Below are 18,784 nucleotides of genomic sequence, written 5' to 3' on the forward strand. Positions count from 1 at the left end.
AATTAAGGCATCACTTCAGAAAAGGCATCTCAGTATCAGCTACAGATTCTTTTCTGTTGAAGAGAATACTACCAGTTGCAATTCTACCTATATGGAATCCTACATTTTCAATTCTGTAGCTCTACAGCTTGAAGAAAGGGATTCTATTTAATGCAGAGTCTGGTATGGTAAAAGTATTTTCTTCTGTTAAACATGGTTTAGCTTCTGGAATTGTTTAAGTACACCTGTATTTAGTGGATATGTTCTCCATGAGAAATAAATTAAACAGCCTCCGCACCTACAGCTCTTCTCCCTCTCCGTAACAGAGTAGCTTGACTATAAAAGTGCCTCAAAGTCTTCTACAGGCTTTGTTAAAAACCAGTTAGGACAGGGAAGAGGAGTAAAACATATCTCCTATCTTCCTCTCCCTTCAGGAGTCTGCACTGATGTTCACCAAGCATTCAAGAGCTCTTGGGAGGGCTCAGGTTGGTAGCTCTGACAGCACATCTTCTCCAAGGCAAGGCAAGGCAAGTTATCTCCAAAACCACAGAAATTACAGCTACTGATAGCAGGAGGACTTTCGGCTTCTTTTGCAGGTTCGTGGCTCATCTTCCCTCCAAACTGTTCCTCTTCACTGCAAATGCCTAACCCATTCTTTACTTCCAAAGTACTGTCAGGTTCTTTCCTTGAGTCTTTCCCTTATGGTATCTCATACAAGGGAATGATCTGGAATAATCCTGTATTCTAACTGGACATCAATATTTATAAGAATTTTAGAGGGCCCATTCTCCACAAAAATAAAGAAGCTGAATTCTGCTCAGACCTACCAGGATTCTTCTATATAAATCTACTTTTGTACCTACTGCCCCCTCTATTCTCAGTGAGTGAGACAGAACTGAGGTTGGCTACACTGATTTACAAAGGATGACAGTTCTTTGAGGAGCTTAAAATACAGGTGTAAATGAGATGAGGTTCCAGTTTCTCTGAACCTGGAACTAACACGAATTATCTCTCTCAGAAAGGTGGAGCTGTAGCACCTTTATGGTATTCCCAGCTCTGCTGACATACACCAGCTCTAAAGACACAGGAAAAAAGATCAAATAACAATTGGTTCTGGAATATGATATATAAACATAAATTATTTAAATGAAATGGGATATCATCAGTACAGTTTCACCATTCTTACATTCACTTAGATGCAATATAATGTATACAGTATGCAGACCATATACATCTATACTATTTCCCTAGATCTCCTTTCCACTTGGTGAGGAACCACAGACAAACCACGATTTACCTTGTCCTAAACCACATAGCGGAAATAAGACAGATGGGCCATGCCCTTAATAGTCCAATTCTCCCTCTAGACAAGGTGACTTAACTGAGATGTCTGAAGTTTACACTACAGGCCTATGAAGACACTGAGATGGGCTCTCTAGTGCTTTGATTTGGACAGCTGATTCCCCACAGAGCTAGAACAGACTTTTACTGATGTATCAGGTAGGAACTTAGATGTTCCCATATCTCTTTCACAACTTAGAGAGAAGAATGAAGTCACAATACAGCTGGAAAAGTTCAGGCCATCATGGATATAACACATTTAAATGGCAATGAACTCCATCCAAAGTGTGGTGCTCTTTATAGACCAGCAAATTATTCCCAGTTCTTTGAAGCACCTTTTCAGCACCTCTTTTCTACTTCTTGCTGCCTTATTGGCCTTTTCCATCTATTCTTCAGGGCTTGTCCTGAAGATTCTTGCCTCAGCAACACTGCTGCAGCTGCATCACAGATGCAGCTACCTAATGGTAATGCCTGCAGATAACAGGAATAGGAAACCCAACTTCACCTCTTGATGAAAACGTTTCCTTGAGAAAAGGGTTCAGTATATGATCCAACGGATGGTGCTTCTAGATTACTCAAATCATGTTTTCATCACATGTGATTTTCAAAGAACATCTGCTCTGCATGAGGTAAGCACTGTAGTTTGGCCATCTGTGTACCATATTAAGGTATACATTAGCTCTCTAGGCAGTTTCAGTGCTTTCCAAAGACAGCTAAGATTTATCTCCAATCGTACAGACAATTTGACAGATCAACCATCATTATTAGGACTAGTAAATCTCTACACTTTTGTAGATTACAGTTTGTCATCACACTTTTCCCAGTCTTGCAATTGTAACCAAGATATAGCTACCTCAGCTGGTATCTTCTCTGGCTTGCTATTTTCTCCATATTTTTGATGAGTTGAGGATCTCACGTGCTTGTTCAGCTGCTATAGTTTCGTGCCTCAAGCTACCTCAAATAAAATGTCAGCAGTGTATGTATCTCAGTACCATCCTTGTTGTGTATAGCAAAATGGTGGCACAGAAAATTGTCAGAGAATGTGCTAAAGGTTCCTGGGGCCTTCAAAAAATTCCCTAAATTTAAAGGTGTTTTCTACTTGCATGATTTTACTTCCTGCAATAAATTGGTCAAACTTTCCATGAGTAAGGCCTTTAATAAAAATTTCCTTCCAACTTTGAGATATCTTAATACTACTGAAAATCATTACTATTATGGGAAAATTACTGACAAAGCTTTTATAGGAATGGCATCTCTGTCCTAGACATTGTATTACAGGGAACACACTGTGCCTTACATATTGACATTAATTGTCATTTGCACCATAATATTTCAGGATGAAACAGTTGATCATCAGCTTCTTGACATGTGTGAATACTGCCTTATGCTGCCATAACTGTGTCTGTGCTACAACTTTGTTTAGAAGCCACCCTGCAGGGCGGTTGGCAACATTTCAGAGGTGAATCTCAGCCGTCTGGTTTACAAATCATAATTGATTTACCAGCTTTAAGTTTCAGTGTTGCTCGCACTGCAGGTTCTAGCCTTCGAGAAGCAATGGACAGTACACATGAAAATTCATCCTGACTTTTATTTGGTCATCTCTCTATTATTGTAGTCTACTTTTTACTCTGCTTCTCTTACTAAAATCTACTTTTTCAAGCCAGAAGCAGGCAGGCACCTCCAGGGTGAGGATGCCAGCACGTTCTGTGGCAGAACACTCTTGTCTATGCAGATCTTGCTTTTGACTGCCCCCAGTATGACCTGGATCCCAGCAAATGCTGTTAGAACCTCTTGCAGACCATGCTGCTGCTGCATTGCCACCATTATCCCAGGGCACTTGCCAGCATCCAGCTTTGGTTCTGAGTCTTGAGAATATTTCCACTTTTGCCTAGTCAGGCATAGATAATAAGGCCTTTGTTTAAGCTGCTAGAGTTTGCTCTCTGAAAACACATGGGCTGTCTCGGTTCTCCAAAGCTATTATGATGCCTTTCAACCAACAGGATTAAGTACTATTTGCAAAATATCCCCCCCCGCAAACACACACAAAAGTAAAAAAGGGGGGGTGGGTAAAAAAATGCTGCCAAGTCCCCCAGGTTTCATCCTATGAACATCTGAAATGAGCACAGGCTGACTCAGATGTTATAATATAGCATATAGAATGCTTATCAAACATTTCTGTCAAACACCACCCCTGACTAGGAGCCAAAGGGAGACTTAGATTTGAGATTCTTCTGTCTGGCACATTCCAGTAAATACAAACAGCTGTCCACTGGTACATTTTGAAAACTGAATGACAGATATGTTGCAATAAACTTTTCCACTATATAAGGTAGCATATGGGGGGAAAAAGGGGTTTTGTTTTTTTAAAACAATCTCCAAACCATGGCACTTCGTTCATCTTCAGCAAACTACTTAAAGGTTAAACAAAAATTCACATTATATTGGTTAAAAATATTGTGTGTAGAATGTACTAAATACTAAAAGTACTAGTATTTGAGAAAAATCTTGTAATGCTTCCATTTTTTTAATTAAAACTTGTCTGTTCAAAGGCTGAATGTGAATACAATGGCCTGCTTTTCCATACTGACTTGAAAAAGGAAAACAAATTTCTTTGCAAGCACACTTCTCTATTTGACAAATAATTTTTTGTTGGGAAAGAACCTTTCAAGGTATACATAAAAAACATGAGTTTGAAAAATCATTGCTGGAAAGTGTTCTTTATTTTTCTTTTTGTGAAAAGAAGTTGTGAGCACAATCTTTGAGATACTTGGAACTCCTTGTTATTTGATACAAACCAAGAATTTCTGGAAGTAACATGTACACAGCACAATTTGCTGATGTAATCTGATCACAGGAGCTGTGAAACAAGAGAGAGGATGAGAGCAACAGCATGAAAAGAGGAGCCTGGAAAAGTTCTGAGATGTGAGAAGAAGACAGACAGTTTGGTGTGGAGCTTTAGAAGTGAAACAAGAGCTCTGCAAAGCAGGGAGAAGAGAAACAGTGCTAGCACTGGCCACTCAAATATTGCTACCATGGCACTGACAAGCAGTCAACAGAAGTCCACCACAAAGAATTCCTACAAAAGTCAAGCGAGTTGTTGAGCTAAGCAGGCTCTCTCATATATTTATAAACACTCAAAAAGTTCCAGGGTAATAAAGAGAAGATGTTGAAACTGTTGGTAAGTGTATTAATGTTTACTAAACCCCATGTTTGGCTGAAACAGGTGACTGTTCTATCCAAACAGGCGCCTGTCCTGCTTCCCTCCTCCTCACAACCTCACAATAGCCATTGCTAATCTTTGGTTTGCTTGCTTCTAAAGTCCAAACTGTAGCAACTCCATTGACCAGGCAAAAAGTTCATAGAATACTACAGTGCAAAAATGTCAAAACCTGAATAAACATATAAACATCTCAGTAAAGATAAGTAGTAGTAATTTTTAATTTATTAGATAGTCTAGCTGCTAGTAAAATGTATTATTTATAAAACCAACATTTGAAAATCTAGGTAATGTACTCAACTTCATAAGAGGCAGAATATTTCAGAAGAAAAGGCGATACTTTAAAAGGTTCTGGAAATACTTCATTTTAAAATCTGGAAATAGTGTCAGTGACACCCTATCTTCCTCACTCTCCCTGGCAATTTTCACCACCTGCTTTTAGCTAAAGTATGAGCCAAGATTTGAAAACTGTTAATCACAAGGAAAACACTGCGTACCGTGTAAGCTGCATCTCAGAGCTACCAGACGTTCCAGCTGGGAAATCAAATCCTTACCCTCATCCACACGTACCGTAAGGGGTACCTCCCCTGGTCTATCTCCAGGCAGTTATTCCTGATTAGATCATGTCTCCCCTCAGCCCACTGCCATGGTGCAGATCAGAGAGACAGAACACACAGCCTGTTTCTCACCAGCAGCCACATACGTACGTTTTGTGTCCTGCTGGTAGATTAAAGTCACTGAAGCTATTAAAAGTCCTTTAGGTTAGCTGGGAATTAGATGTGCAGGCAGTGTGAGCCATCTCCTAAAGCTCACCTACCCGCTCTGCCCATGCTTTGCTACCAACCTGATAGCCACTGGTTGTGTCTCCCCTTTCCCAGCAGTGACAGCCAGTGTCTGACTGCACCTGACTTTACCTGAGGGGCCCCTGAGAGGGTTTTTGCTTTTTGGAGTTGGAGTGGGTGGGTAGAGAGGGGCTGAGAGGGAGATCCCATAGGTGCAGTCTGTCAGGATCTGCTGCATGGGAGAAGGGTGCAGTTCACTCACCTCATTGGGAGCTTTAAGGCTTGGCAACCCTTCAGTGATGAGGCCATCTGAGTCAGACAGCACTATTTGTCTGTCACCCAATCTCTGCAATAGTGACCAGTGATCTCATGCTCCACAGACGGACTCAAGAACAATGTTTAAAACAACCTTCTTGAATTTATAGGCCACAGATGCTACCCATGCCTAAATTCAAACAGAAGCATAAAGTCTTCTTTTAATGGTATAGGCTACAGGAGCCATTGCATTTTTATGACTGTTCATGCATGCCTCAAGACCCTATTAAGAACAACGGCCTCACTGAGACTTGTGAGAGCTCAAATAGAAAGCAAAATATTGTCAGCATCCATGTGAATGTCAATTCTGTAAAATTCAAAATCTTAATCAATGTGAAAGGTTTATATATTATCTGTATACTAAAAAATTATGTATTATCTGTATATTAATAACTTCTATATAGATATATATTATATGTTACATATATAAAATGCATACACACTATCTCTGTATTTATATATGTATGAACAGCTGCTCATTCTCTACTGCATCTGTCAGATTTTAAGAAAATCAAAACAGTCTCAAACTACTAACAGTCATGCTTGGATTGCTCAGAATCTGACTGTGTCAAATCTATAGAATCTACATATAGTGCATAGGTTATATGGGCCTTATGGGAATTGCTTGACCTGAAGAAAGGAACCACTGATTATCTCTCAGTGCCAGGATGCTAGAAACTGAACAGAACTAACTCGATGGTTACAGTTATGAACAGCTATTTGTATGAAATAGGGTCATTTATCTAGCACTATCTAAGGATTAAAAAGTTTTTACAATATTTTTAAATAGCTCTTCCCACCACAAGCTGCTATTATGTTTGCTGTTATACTATACCACTAGTGTGGCCTTTGAAATCTCAAACAGCCATAAGTCTACCAGGACTATGCAAATTTTGGTAGTCTGCATCTCATCTCAAATCTCCTAAAAGCAGCTCCTATTGAACTGCATCTCAAATGATCTGGACCCTAGATCTCCAGTTATTACTGTAGAATTGGTCTCCTTTTAATTGCAAGGGATGGTTTTGGAAACTTTATCTAGAGTATTGATAAATGTTCTCAAGAAGAAAAACTACTCCAGTAAATAAAAATAACTACATTTGTGTTATTTCAGGATTCAGTGTCAAGTGCCTGCTTTCCACAAAGAGCACACAGAACAGAACAACAGCAGCAGCAAAATCAACTGATTGCTAGGATTTCTCTCCTAGTTCACACAGAACAAGGTCTTTTTGTTGCTGACCCAGAACTGATAACAGATGAGATTTTGTTCAGGTGCACACGCCTGTAAGTCACAACTTATCCAAATATCTAATTTAAGCATAGGTGCCACTCAGGCAAGAAAATGTCCTTCCATCCTAACCATCTGAAGAGGCTATTGATACCCACCACTACTGCTTGCACATGATATTAAGAGCCTCTCCTGCTGTAGTTCAGGCACTTCAACCATTACAAGGAGCTCCCAGGCTTTGTCCAAAATGCCGCTCCTGCCTGCCCCTGAGAGAAGATCAACATTGTGGGTTAGGCTGGCTCAGTGGTCACCAAGCTAGAAAGCACAGCACTGCAATTCAACAGCTTGAACTCGCAGCCAGATTGTGACACATGGGTCTATTCCAGCCATCTGCTCCGAGGAGCGTGTGCCTGCAAACCCCACGATGAGCCGCACATCACGGAAGTGCAGGAGAGAACTCACTGTGAGGATGTGCACCCATTAGCCTTAATAGTCACATCCTCTAAAACTTAATTTCCCTGCCTAACATTTCTTCTCCATTACCTGCTATAAGCAGTCTCAGATGCCAGCCCTGCATCCAGAGCTACAGAAGCGCAAACACACGTGCACACACACGCCATGTCTGTGTATCCATCCAACAAACCCAGGCCTCTGTACACACACACACCCCACAGCCACAAAGCACATCAAAGGAAACCCGCCACCATGCACACATCATTTACCGCGCAGGTAAACCCTTGCCGATAAAGATATCTGCACATACTCCATATCCACGTAATACAGGCAACAAACCCGGCCTCAATAAAAACCGCATCATCTCCTGCACTCAACAACCCTGCGCCCCTCAGCAGAAACAGCCTGAGTGTCACAGAGTGATGCCCTGCATACTGCTCGTGCCCTTCTGTCACCCCTGAAGCGCACAGGCTGTTCCACACCCTGGGGCTGTGTGTCTGCGTGTGTGCGCTCACATGTGCAAGAAATGTGTCACTTTTAAGCGTCTCGGCGTGCACGACATGACCGGGTGCCCACCCGCCCGTGGTGCCGCCGGCTCTGCGGGGCCGTGCGGGAGCGAGCACGGGATGCGCTGCACGGCGGGAGCGAGCACTCGCTCGGAGCGCTGTATGTGCCTGGAAATGTGCATGGGGAGCGTCGAGCGCTGCAAACACAAGCAGCAGCAGCTCCTGTCCGTTCCGTGTGGGTTCGCACAGCGCGGCGCGGTGCGTGTCAGCGCCCGTGTCATTTTCTGTGTGCGTGTGACAGCCGCCGGCCATGTGCGGATGCGGCCGCCGCTGCGTGTCTGCGGGAGCGCCCTGCAGCCTGCGCGATGCCGGGGGCACACGGGCGCTGTGTGCCCCTGGGGCAGCTGTGACACCCGCCCAGCGCGGGCAGCCATCGGTCCCCGCACGGGGATGTCCGGCTGCGACAGCGGCGTGCGCGGGGCACCCCCAGTACCTGCCGAAATGTCCCAGGGAGTCGAAGAGCCGCTCGGAGCTGAGAGCCATGGCGGGGCGGCTGCAAGCCGGGAGCCTCGGCGTCGCTGTCCCGGCGGTGGGGGAAGAGGCACTGTCCTGTCCCGTCCCGTCCCGTCCGTCCCCGCCCGCCCCCGGCGCCCGCCCCGCCCGCGGCCGGGGGAATGGGCGGGCGGGAACAACGGCCGCGCCCAACGGCCGCAGCTGCCGCCGGAACCGGGAGCCCCCGGCAGCCCTCACAAACCCCCGCTGTCCCCGGCAGCCCTCACAAACCCCCGCTGACACCGGCAGCCCTCACAAACCCCCTGCTGCCCCCGGCTGCCCTCACAAACCCCCGCTGCCCCCGGCAGCCCTCACAAACCCCCGCTGACACCGGCAGCCCTCACAAACCCCCGCTGCCCCCGGGCCGCTCACAAACCCCCGCTGCCCCCGGGCCGCTCACAAACCCCTGCTGCCCCCGGCAGCCCTCACAAACCCCCGCTGACACCGGCAGCCCTCACAAACCCCTGCTGCCCCCGGGCCGCTCACAAACCCCCGCTGCCCCCGGGCCGCTCACAAACCCCCGCTGCCCCCGGGCCGCTCACAAACCTCCGCTGCCCCCGGCAGCCCTCACAAACCCCCGCTGCCCCCGGCAGCCCTCACAAACCTCCGCTGCCCCCGGCAGCCCTCACAAACCCCCGCTGCCGCCGGGCCGCTCACAAACCCCTGCTGCCCCCGGGCAGCCCTCACAAACCCCTGCTGCCCCCGGCAGCCCTCACAAACCCCCGCTGCCCCCGGCAGCCCTCACAAACCCCCGCTGCCCCCGGCAGCCCTCACAAACCCCCGCTGCCCCCGGCAGCCCTCACAAACCCCTGCTGCCCCCGGGCCGCTCACAAACCCCCGCTGCCCCCGGGCCGCTCACAAACCCCCGCTGCCCCCGGGCAGCTCTGCTCCCGTCCGAGCGGCTCAACCTCCCGCACTGACCCAGCGCCTCCGCCCGCTCGTGTTTACCGCGTTAAAAGGAAATTAAAGGAGGCAGTTATGTGCTTAAATCCTCCTCTTACTATCCAATAATCCAGTGTATTTAGGCTCCAGTGTATTTCACGTGGACGTGTTGAATTAAAAGAGAGTAAAACCTCTTCTTTTTTCCCCCACAGGGCAATATCTGAATCCTTTTTAGTAGCCTTACAATCTGCACTGGTATTTGGATACATCGACTGCCTCGCCTGCCCCCAAAGTTTTAGCACACAGTGTAAAATGGAATTATCATTTAATAAAAGTAAAATACGTAACGTGTCCCATATCTGCTTGACTGTCATTAATTCTCAAATTTGTAATGAAGCCTCAATTACATTTGGGCTTACTTTTCTGCCTTGCCTGTAATAGGCCAAGATAATCAATTTGACATTGTTTGAGGATTAGCAAAGCGAGTTGCAACAGAAGACCTTTGTAATTAACTTAGCAGAGGGTTTTGTTGGAACAGATACATTTTAGCAGCCCAGTCACTCAGGGATCTGAGAATAAGGCAAGATACAGGGGAAAAAAAAAAAAAATCCCCAAACAGTCGCAGATACAGCCCTCATATTTAAGGTTTTTCTTCTCTAGAGAACCTCATTTCCATTCTCAGACAGATACAAGTTGCAAGTTTTCCCTGCTCAGAGCAAGGAGGTAGAGCAGATACCCTCCAACCCGAGTTATTTTATGATTCTGTGATGAAAGACACATTTTCCAGCAGATTGCAGGATCTCTTTCAGGGCTGCTCTATTCAAAAAGGCAGAAAACCAAAACAAAACAAATCAGAAAAAAAAAACCCAAAAACCACCAAAAACGAAAAAAAAAAAAAAGTAAATTCAACCTTTTTACTTGTGTACTTCATTTTTTAGACAGCACAGAAGAAGCTTAGAGGCAAACCCCTGTTAAATCCCTGGAAGTCAACCTGTCTCCAAAACCTGACCCAAACCCTTCTGCTACACACTCAGGCTCTGCTGCTTCACAGGGAAATGTGCCTTTAAGAGGCTCTGGCACCAAGCAAGTACCACAACTGTTCCTCTGCGCAGAGCAGATGTTGGGGCTTCAGGGTGACAATCTGTTCCAGCATAGACCTGGAAAAAGCAGATGTTTGTCAGGCTCCTTGGCTCTGAGCGGCTCCTGACCACACCAGCAAAATGATCAAATAGTGAGTTACACAACCAGGAACCTGAATGATGAGTTCAGCAGTGGATTGCTCCTTGCAGCTGAGGTGCTGTTAGACCACTCACCTCTTCCACCAGCTCTGAAGGCTTTGCTACTTCTGACAAAACTCCTCACGTGTCTCTGTGCATCTGCAAAGGACATTTTTTTAACACTGAATCTAGACTTTGTTGCAGTTACTTTCTTAGAATATGTAAGCCAGAATGCCTAAGGATAGATCTGTTTAATTTCGGTAAGCATTTTTGAATTGCTTCAGTTTTACCTTATAAATACCAGCATTAAATTTAATCATCCTGGGGTTTGGGGTTTTTTTGGGGTTTTTTTTCCTGCAGAATGTTTTTCAGGTTTAAAAATGGTATGTGCTTGAATGCAGCACAGGTACTTTAACAAAGCGGTTCTTTCTTGGAAGAGCCACACTAGCCAAATTATTATTTGCATAAACAAACACCAATGCATAGTAAACATTCTGGTTAAATATTGTGCTGCTGGTCATGTGCCTGGTTTTAGTGTCTTGCTTCCTATAAGTAAATTAATCAGTTTTCAGCAGCATTGTGGGGAGTAGGGAATATCTATTTTTGGTTTAAAGTTTAGCACGAGAGAAAACCTAATCCCTTTCAGCACCATTTTTGAAGCCTAAAAAGATCCATAAATAGTTTTTCCTCTTTGGAATCCCTTGTAGGCATTCTTATACACATTTTTATGCTTGTCTCTTGATAATATCATGATTTTACTGCCCATAGCAGAGTAAAGGAAAGAAATTTGAACGCATTCCTATTCAAGTTAATAACAATCCCCCACATGCCTGCATTTCTAAGGGTTATTAATGAAATGTCTTTAATGTCTGCTCTCTTAAACTTGTGGTGGTCAGAGATTTGCCTTGTTTCTTTCAAGCCTATGAAGATGCACAACATGGTTTAAGCTTGCCTTTTCTCCAATCCTGTTATGCCAACCCTACATGAAGTAGTAACTGTGCATTTAGTCCCCGTCATTCCTCACTGAGATGTTTTTCACCAGGCACCTGGAAATAGTCATAGCACTGTCATAGCACTATTCACACACAATACACAGCTCTCTTCCCAAAGGACTGTGCTCCATAATAAACTCTTGTGCAACAGAAAATACAGGGAACATCAAAGAAGGTATGATGAATTTCTGTAATTAAAATGTGTCAAGGTGAGGCCATCCACATCTAAACTCTACTTACTGAAGAATTGTAGGGATTTTATTAGGGATTTACTCAGAAGAAACTGAAGCAAAGTTGTGATCCCTTTCCTATCATGTCTTTAGGTGGGAACATCAAGGGTGTTCACAAGAGAAAAACACTCTTCAGGGTATTCCAGAAGTTTAAAATGTTGGTCTTTCAATCATGCAAGGGTTCATCACTAGAAAACTTGAGTTAACCTCATTTCTGGCACTCACAAGCAGGCTGTTGTTCAAGAGAGACATTTGATACTGCAAAATCCTTGAGGAAGGAGTGAACTTTACAATTTGTAACAGGAGAAGAGACGGCTTACAAAATAATTTCCTTCAGTCTGACATTCCCACTAGGAAAAATCCAGCACCTACTGGTAAGGGCTGTTCATGGTCTCCCCTTTCTCAAGTCAATTAACAGTGTCACCAGTACATGAGAGGTGTTTGAGGAAGGTGCCTGTGACGTGGCTCTGGTACATCCATGTACGTACCCAGAGTTTCACATTGCAGCTGAGCCCGAAGCACCGATGTGGTGTGGATGGCAGATAACTGGCGGTGTTGCCAACATCGTTCCATGGACACAGATAATGACTTCTTAAATAGAGCCAATTCCTGGCTGATCTGTTTCCCCACTCCCATTGGCAAGGTTTGTAGACCAGAGATGAGGAGCAGTGCAGGAACTGCAGGAAACAAGAAACACAATTGATCTGCCTACTGCCTGCTCTCCCCCAGGCTTTCAGGTGGAATCCTTCCAAGAGTGCCCTCTTGGCATCTGCTTTTATCACACTAGTGAAAAAAAAACCCTTCACTGAAATCAACCACAACGCATCTTGAATGTAACCTCTCATTTCCTGTTTTGAAGTTAGAAATTTCTGTTCCCTTGCAGGAAAAAGCCTGCAGGACCCATGACAAGTGTATTTATCAATGAAAACACAGCTTCTAGAGAGTAAGCCCAAAACAAGCTTTACTTTCATAAACGTGTGTCAGCCATTGAATTGCTGGTGCTAAAGAACACTTGCAGAAAACTTGTCTTTACGAAAGGTTACCAGTGGTGCAGATGTTATTTTTATCTGCTAGAAAATAAACCAAGGCATTATATGCCATTTACTTTGGGAGTTTAGAAGTTTTGCAATTAAATTGCAGTAGCTTGTTCATAATTTTACATTTAACAGATTTACCAACATGGTCAGCAGTCTAGCAAGCAGGCTGAAAAAGCAGATCAGCACATGTACGCAGCTAAGCAAAAACTTTTGAGATTCTTCTGAACTACAAGGAAGGAAATCTACAATTCCCTGATTTCTCAGGAGTCCAAGCACGGTCTCATCAGTCTGAAAGAACCAGAGCTGTAGTAAGGTTGATGGGAGAGTGATTTGTTGGCAGCTGCTACAAATATGCTCAATATACCTTGTTTTCCTCCCTGATGCTGCTCAAAGCAGGCCAGGCAGGCACGAGGCAGTGGCAGCAGCCCAAAGTCTTTCACTATGGCTTTGGCTATATTTTTTTCTTCCACACTCTCCTGGACAGAACTCTGGAACAATCATGAGAGGCTCCCCTAGAGAATTCAGGATTTGTATTCAGTGCAATAAAGGCCCAGATAGGATTTTGAAAGCCTAGAGAGTGTCTCCTAGCTGTACTGTGGACACCCACAAGGACACATCTAACCATGATATTTCAGTGTGGGCCACTTCAGCTTCACATTTTCAAGAACTCTTCCTCCACAGTGTGCTTTTGTATTTAGTTATTGCTGCCATACAGATGTTGAATGTATTTGAACAGAGTGTTTCATCATGGAAACTTTACTGGTCCAATATGAATAAATATGCCTCTTGAATAATCTTAAAATCATACAGAAATTCAGAAAAGCAAGCTGAATGTTCAGGAAAACAATGAAATCTTTACAGGTCATTACTCCATCTCAAGTGTCTGGGGTAACAGAAGCCTGTTAGTCTATGAGGAAGATGGCAATGAGAATTTATCTGGATATTGTTTCAGTTTCAGATTACATTTACAGGCTGTACACATACAGTTTTCCATTTAGGGAAAGTAGAAGCTAAACTCCATGTTAACTTCATGACACAGCTCTTCAAGAATGTTGCATGAAAGACAGAAAAAAATCTGATAGGTGTTGTAAAAATACATTTTAGCAAAAGTTTAAAGAGAAATTCTGAAGAGAGTTCTGTAATTAAACAAAACACAGCACACTCAAAATCCCATCCTTGATTTTTTTGTTTAATTATTATGAAAGAGGGCAGATCTAGATTAGATATAAGGAAGAAATTTTTCCCTGTGAGGGTGGTGAGGAGCTGGAACAGGTTTCCCAGAGAAGCTGTGGATGCCCCATCCCTGGCAATGTTCAAAGCCAGGCTGGATGGGGCTCTGAGCAACCTGATCTAGTGGAAGGTCTCCCTGTCTGCAGCAGAGGTTTTGGAACTGGAGCTTCCTTTAAGCTTCCTCCCAACCCAAACCATTCTATGATTCCATCATTATTGCCTTAGCAGGTTTCCCCTCTTCCTGTGCTACCAATGATCCCACATTTGCCAGGACACAGCACTGGAAAGCACACACAGGCTCAGTGGCAAATATTCTCCATTCTGTCTGCTCTAAGGTTTTCACCACAACTTCCTGGACACTAATGTGACCAGCAAAGTGACAATGTGGCCTTGTGAATTACCAAGAGACCTTCTAAAACAGCAGCATTGAGTGCAACAGCAGCGTAAGCAGAGTTACCAAATTACTCTCTGCTAGTCTGTATTTAGTTGGGGAACTGTGAAGGCCTCTTTAGAACACGTATCATTTAGAATATCCTGCATTTTATACTGGTTATGTTTTGATCTTTTGTACCTTTCTTACCAAAACATATAGATAAGAAAATGCTTCAAAGAGGGTGAAGGGAACCCACAGTCCAATTTTGTAATCTTGTTAGAAGGACTAAGAAGTGATTAGAATTTATGCTGCATTAGAACCTGAATAAGGAAAAAAATACAATAACCAAATGGCCCTATACACTAGCAGAGGCAGAGATAATATAAACTAGAAGCTGAAGGTTTAAGCCAGATCCATTAAAATGAGAAACAAGGTCCATGGCCATAGCAGAAATTGTAAATAATTACTGAAACCATCAACCAAAGGAACTGATGTATTCCCCACTCCCTAAAATTTTCTAAACATCATCAAACTAGATGTTTTTTTCTTCTACAGATAGATCCCTATTTGCTTATATAGAGATATTCTCATATAGAGAAATATTTATCAAATTAGTTATATCATAAACCAAGACGAAAGTCTGTATCCTTCATTATGCAAATGATCAAATCAAATGCAAGGAGCGCCTTCTAACTTAAAAAATATATTCAGAGAGAAAATTGATGGGATGAAATTTTTGTTGCAGTTGATTAGTGAAACCACTCTGGCAATTACTGAATTCCTTTCACTGCTGCCATGCCGATGTTTGGAGCTCTTTTTGAAAACTGGACTTTCTTTGGGACCTCAAAGAAAAGCATTGTGGTTCCTTAACAGTGCTTAACAGTGCAGAAAAACCAGCAGCACATCATGTTAGCTTAAGCTCTTTAGCATGATTAACCAAGGACACAGATCTGACAGAGTTAGATGAAGTGACTGAGGATGATATCAGTACCAGGTGTCTGCTCCGTGCTCTCTGCTTGATGCCTCAGCAAATACATGGTCTGTGAAACAGCCTGGATGAGGTTCAGATTTCATATTATTTGGCCCTCTCTGTGTTGGCAGAAACATGGGCTGGACCTGAGTGCCAGCAGTATCTCAAACTCCTACATTTGGACTCCCAGATCCTGTCTGTTGGTGGTCTCAGCAAGGAGGAAGTGGCAGCACAGATTTCAGAGCAGGAAGGATGCCAAGAACAAGCACCTCAGGGATCTGGAATGCATGCTGTGTGTACTGTACACTGCAAAATAACACCCTGGCTAATGAAGCAGACCATGCGTCAACAGGAGCTACTTATTTTCTAATGTAATATGACTTTAACATATGGTAAAGAGAAATGAAGAGTAACTGAAATTTTTGAGCAAAGATTACTTCCTTAGTGCAAGAAAAGTACCAAAAATGAGAGACACTTTTTATGTGTGTTTCACAAAAATCAGGTGGAGGCTATGTGTGGATATGCAGGCAGAAATTGTCAGATACTCTCACCAAAAATTCTAGTTTGAAGGCAAAAAATTTAGACAACTTTGTCAAGAGATTCAAAAACTATTGCCTCACACAATTATAGAAGCAAAATTATTCTGCATAGTTTGGGATACAAAATGCCATAGGTGAATTTGCATTCACTGGGCTGCTTGCATTTAGGCTGTGAAGAGTCAAAGAAAAACGAGGCTGACTTTCCAAAGACACATGCAAGAATCCGTCACTCAGAAATCCCAATCTCAGGCTGATTCTGACTACATAAACACTTTAAAGATTTGAATCCTGCTGCCAAGCTGAACCAGGTGAAATCCACAAATGGCTAGAAAGCAAATCCAAACTCTAATTTTACAACCTTGTCGAAGCACAGCCCCACAGAAAACTGCGTGCAAAGTCCTGTGGCCATGTCCATTATTTCTTAGGAGGTATGGAGAAGCCACTCTCAGCAAGCAATACTCCAGATGGGATTTTCCATGCAAAAGTAGAACAAGGGAAACAGAAGGAAGTGAAGATAACACCAAAGTCAAGCTGCACAGATGGATAACACTACAGCAAGGACCTTCCAGGAGAAGCCCTACCAAGAGTCTTGTCTGTCCTTGAAGGCACACCACCACTCCTAGACAACAGAGGAAAGAAAAATTAGTTTGTAAATTCATCTGAGCAAAATTCACTGGCAATTTTGGCTATTATGCACTTAAGTGTAAGTGATTTCCTGTACAAGATAATTCATATCTGGCTAGAGAATCCCACAACAGAAGTCATTTCACACTCTAGCACACACACCCTGCACCAAAAACCTTTGCATTTCCTGTGCCTCCCCTTACTTAAAGGAGCTATTAAGAGCCACTGCTAGCTTCACCTGATACCAGCCGAAGCTGTCCCTCTTTTTCACTTCTGAAACTGGCATGTGTGGCTGTTCCAGATTTGCAGGGTCCTGTGTTCTTTAGACAAATATGAAAATAAAAATGAACTTTGGTGACATGCTAGAGAAGCCAATATCCTATCCACAACATTTCAGCTGCTTTGTTTCCACTTTGATACACTCAGCTCTTCAATCTCGCAGTGAAAATGACCTGGACTACATCGATTTTATTTTCAATTTTTGCAATTACTTTATTCCCAGTTGACCCAGTTTATTCCTTTACTGGATTTCTAATGCCTGCTATATGCTGTAAGACCACAGTGAGGCAGGTATGCTCAGCAAGTCCCTGCCAAGCCTTTGGGATTAACAGTTTGTTTAGTATTCCACCTACACCCTGTCATGCTGGCCTGTGGGAGATTTCAAGCAGAAAGCAGTGATTATTCAGGATGCTGCTCCTGTTACTTTTGAATTTGTTTGGCTGCCTCCAGAGGGACTGAACCAAGACTGCACAGGCTCAAGGACTTCCAGTCCTCTCAAGACAATTATTTCAAGGTACTTAATATAGTTTCTGTTCAAAACAAATCGCACAGGATACACAGAAGAGTTTTCCAAAGGTTTTTATAAAAATGCATTTGATTTAAATACCAAATCAAACCACTCGGTGTTTTGACAGCTCAAAACTCAGCAACTCAGGAAACTAAAAGAGTGATTTTGTCTGCTTACTATACCTCACCTGCTTCTCTGAGATTCCCCAATACACAAGCAAAAATCGTCCCAGGACAGTTTCTCCTGACATAAACTTGGGCAGTAAATCAGGTCCACCATCCTACCACACTGCTTCAAGTCAGATGGAAAAAACAGGCAAAGAGTTGTGAAATGAAAGAAGTAACATAATGAGGCTCTGAATTTTCTTCCATTTGTTAGAGAAACATCAGGCTATGATTGATTTGAAGCATACATGAAGAAGATAGAGGGGACAAAAAAAAAAAGAAATTTTGTGGCTTTGGATGTGTTACCAAAGTACTTGTTCCAACAAACTGGGTCTCTTCCCTGGAAAAGAAAAATGAGCATTTTTTTTTTTTTTTCATTAGAATTTGCCAGTTCAGTGGTGTTGAAATATTTTGGAAGGGCTATGACTTTGGCACAGTTTCAGAGGAGCCCACACTTGTCCTAAGCAGTCCCTCAGCACCCCTCCCTGGCTGCCTAGCAAGGAGTCATCTATCAGCAACACAAGTTGCTCTATTTTCACCTTCTCAGGAGCCCACAGGTCCACAATTCCCAGGATGTGGGACTTGCTGCTTTCTCCAGTGCCAGGGTTGCAAGTCCCTTCCATAGCAATTCTGATGTATTGGAGTTTTGCAGCTAGGTGGAACAGGACCAAAATATTAAAATGCCTTGTGTCAGTGTCAGAGGAGGCTCCCAGCACAACCTCCTAATGCAGTAGTTGCTCTGTTGGCAACAGGCAGAGGAGTGAGCAACAGGCATTGCCGTGCAGGGCTGTGGGCTGTGATTGCTGTGGCACATTGCAAATGCCAAGAATGGTAGATTGAAGAGAGGGAAACAGCAGTGACGGATGGACAGAGACTCTCACCCTTAACACTGTTTCCTTGAAACCTGGAGGTGTTTCTCTCAGCTTTACTGTGGCCTTTTGCAAATAGAGAGAGGAGATGATGGTGCATAAAGAGAATTTATAATGTCCTCAGCATGAAAAAGCATAAAACAACTGAAGATGGGGTGGCTCTTGATCCCTCTTCTCTATGACTGCCTTTTAACTGGCAATCAGAAGCAAAGTCAAGATCTAGTGGAGCATGATGGTGTCTATCCAAGAAGTCCACATGATCCATCTGTTGGGTGCTGCTGTTAGTAGGAATTCCTTTAAGAAATATTCTGCACAAGTCCAAGTATCTTAGGAAGAAGAGAGACACATCTGCTATATAACTTTACTGACAAGAGACACAAAGGTATGCGCAGACTGTTTCTATCCCGCTGTCTCAGCAGAGACTGTGTCCATGCTAAAACCTGGATGCTGGCAGCTGCAGCAACACAAAACTCGGCCCCAGCTTCAAAATCCATCCAGCA

The 18,784-nt window shown here is 43.5% G+C and overlaps 1 protein-coding gene across 5 annotated transcripts in view; it reads right to left on the reverse strand.

Moving 5' to 3' along the window:
• SLC22A16 (solute carrier family 22 member 16) overlaps window positions 1-9,302 on the reverse strand; it is a 34,636-nt gene extending 25,334 nt beyond the window's left edge. The window contains exons 1-4 of one of the 5 annotated variants that reach the window (XM_086876814.1): window positions 9,234-9,258; window positions 8,312-8,396; window positions 7,018-7,125; window positions 5,582-5,764 (exon numbers count right to left, since the gene is read on the reverse strand). In XM_086876814.1, coding sequence (XP_086732940.1) covers window positions 5,582-5,628 — 47 coding nt within the window. In that variant the 5' untranslated portion in view covers window positions 5,629-5,764; window positions 7,018-7,125; window positions 8,312-8,396; window positions 9,234-9,258. Of the gene's footprint in view, window positions 1-5,581; window positions 5,765-7,017; window positions 7,126-8,311; window positions 8,465-9,233 lie in introns of those variants that run through there. The other 4 variants (XM_086876816.1, XM_086876813.1, XM_086876812.1 and 1 more) reach the window with 4 other exon arrangements.
• Window positions 9,303-18,784: the final 9,482 nt, after the last annotated feature.

The sequence above is a fragment of the Cyanistes caeruleus genome, chromosome 2 (assembly GCF_971803275.1).
Source record: "Cyanistes caeruleus chromosome 2, bCyaCae1.hap1.1, whole genome shotgun sequence".
Taxonomy (NCBI): Eukaryota; Metazoa; Chordata; class Aves; order Passeriformes; family Paridae; genus Cyanistes; species Cyanistes caeruleus.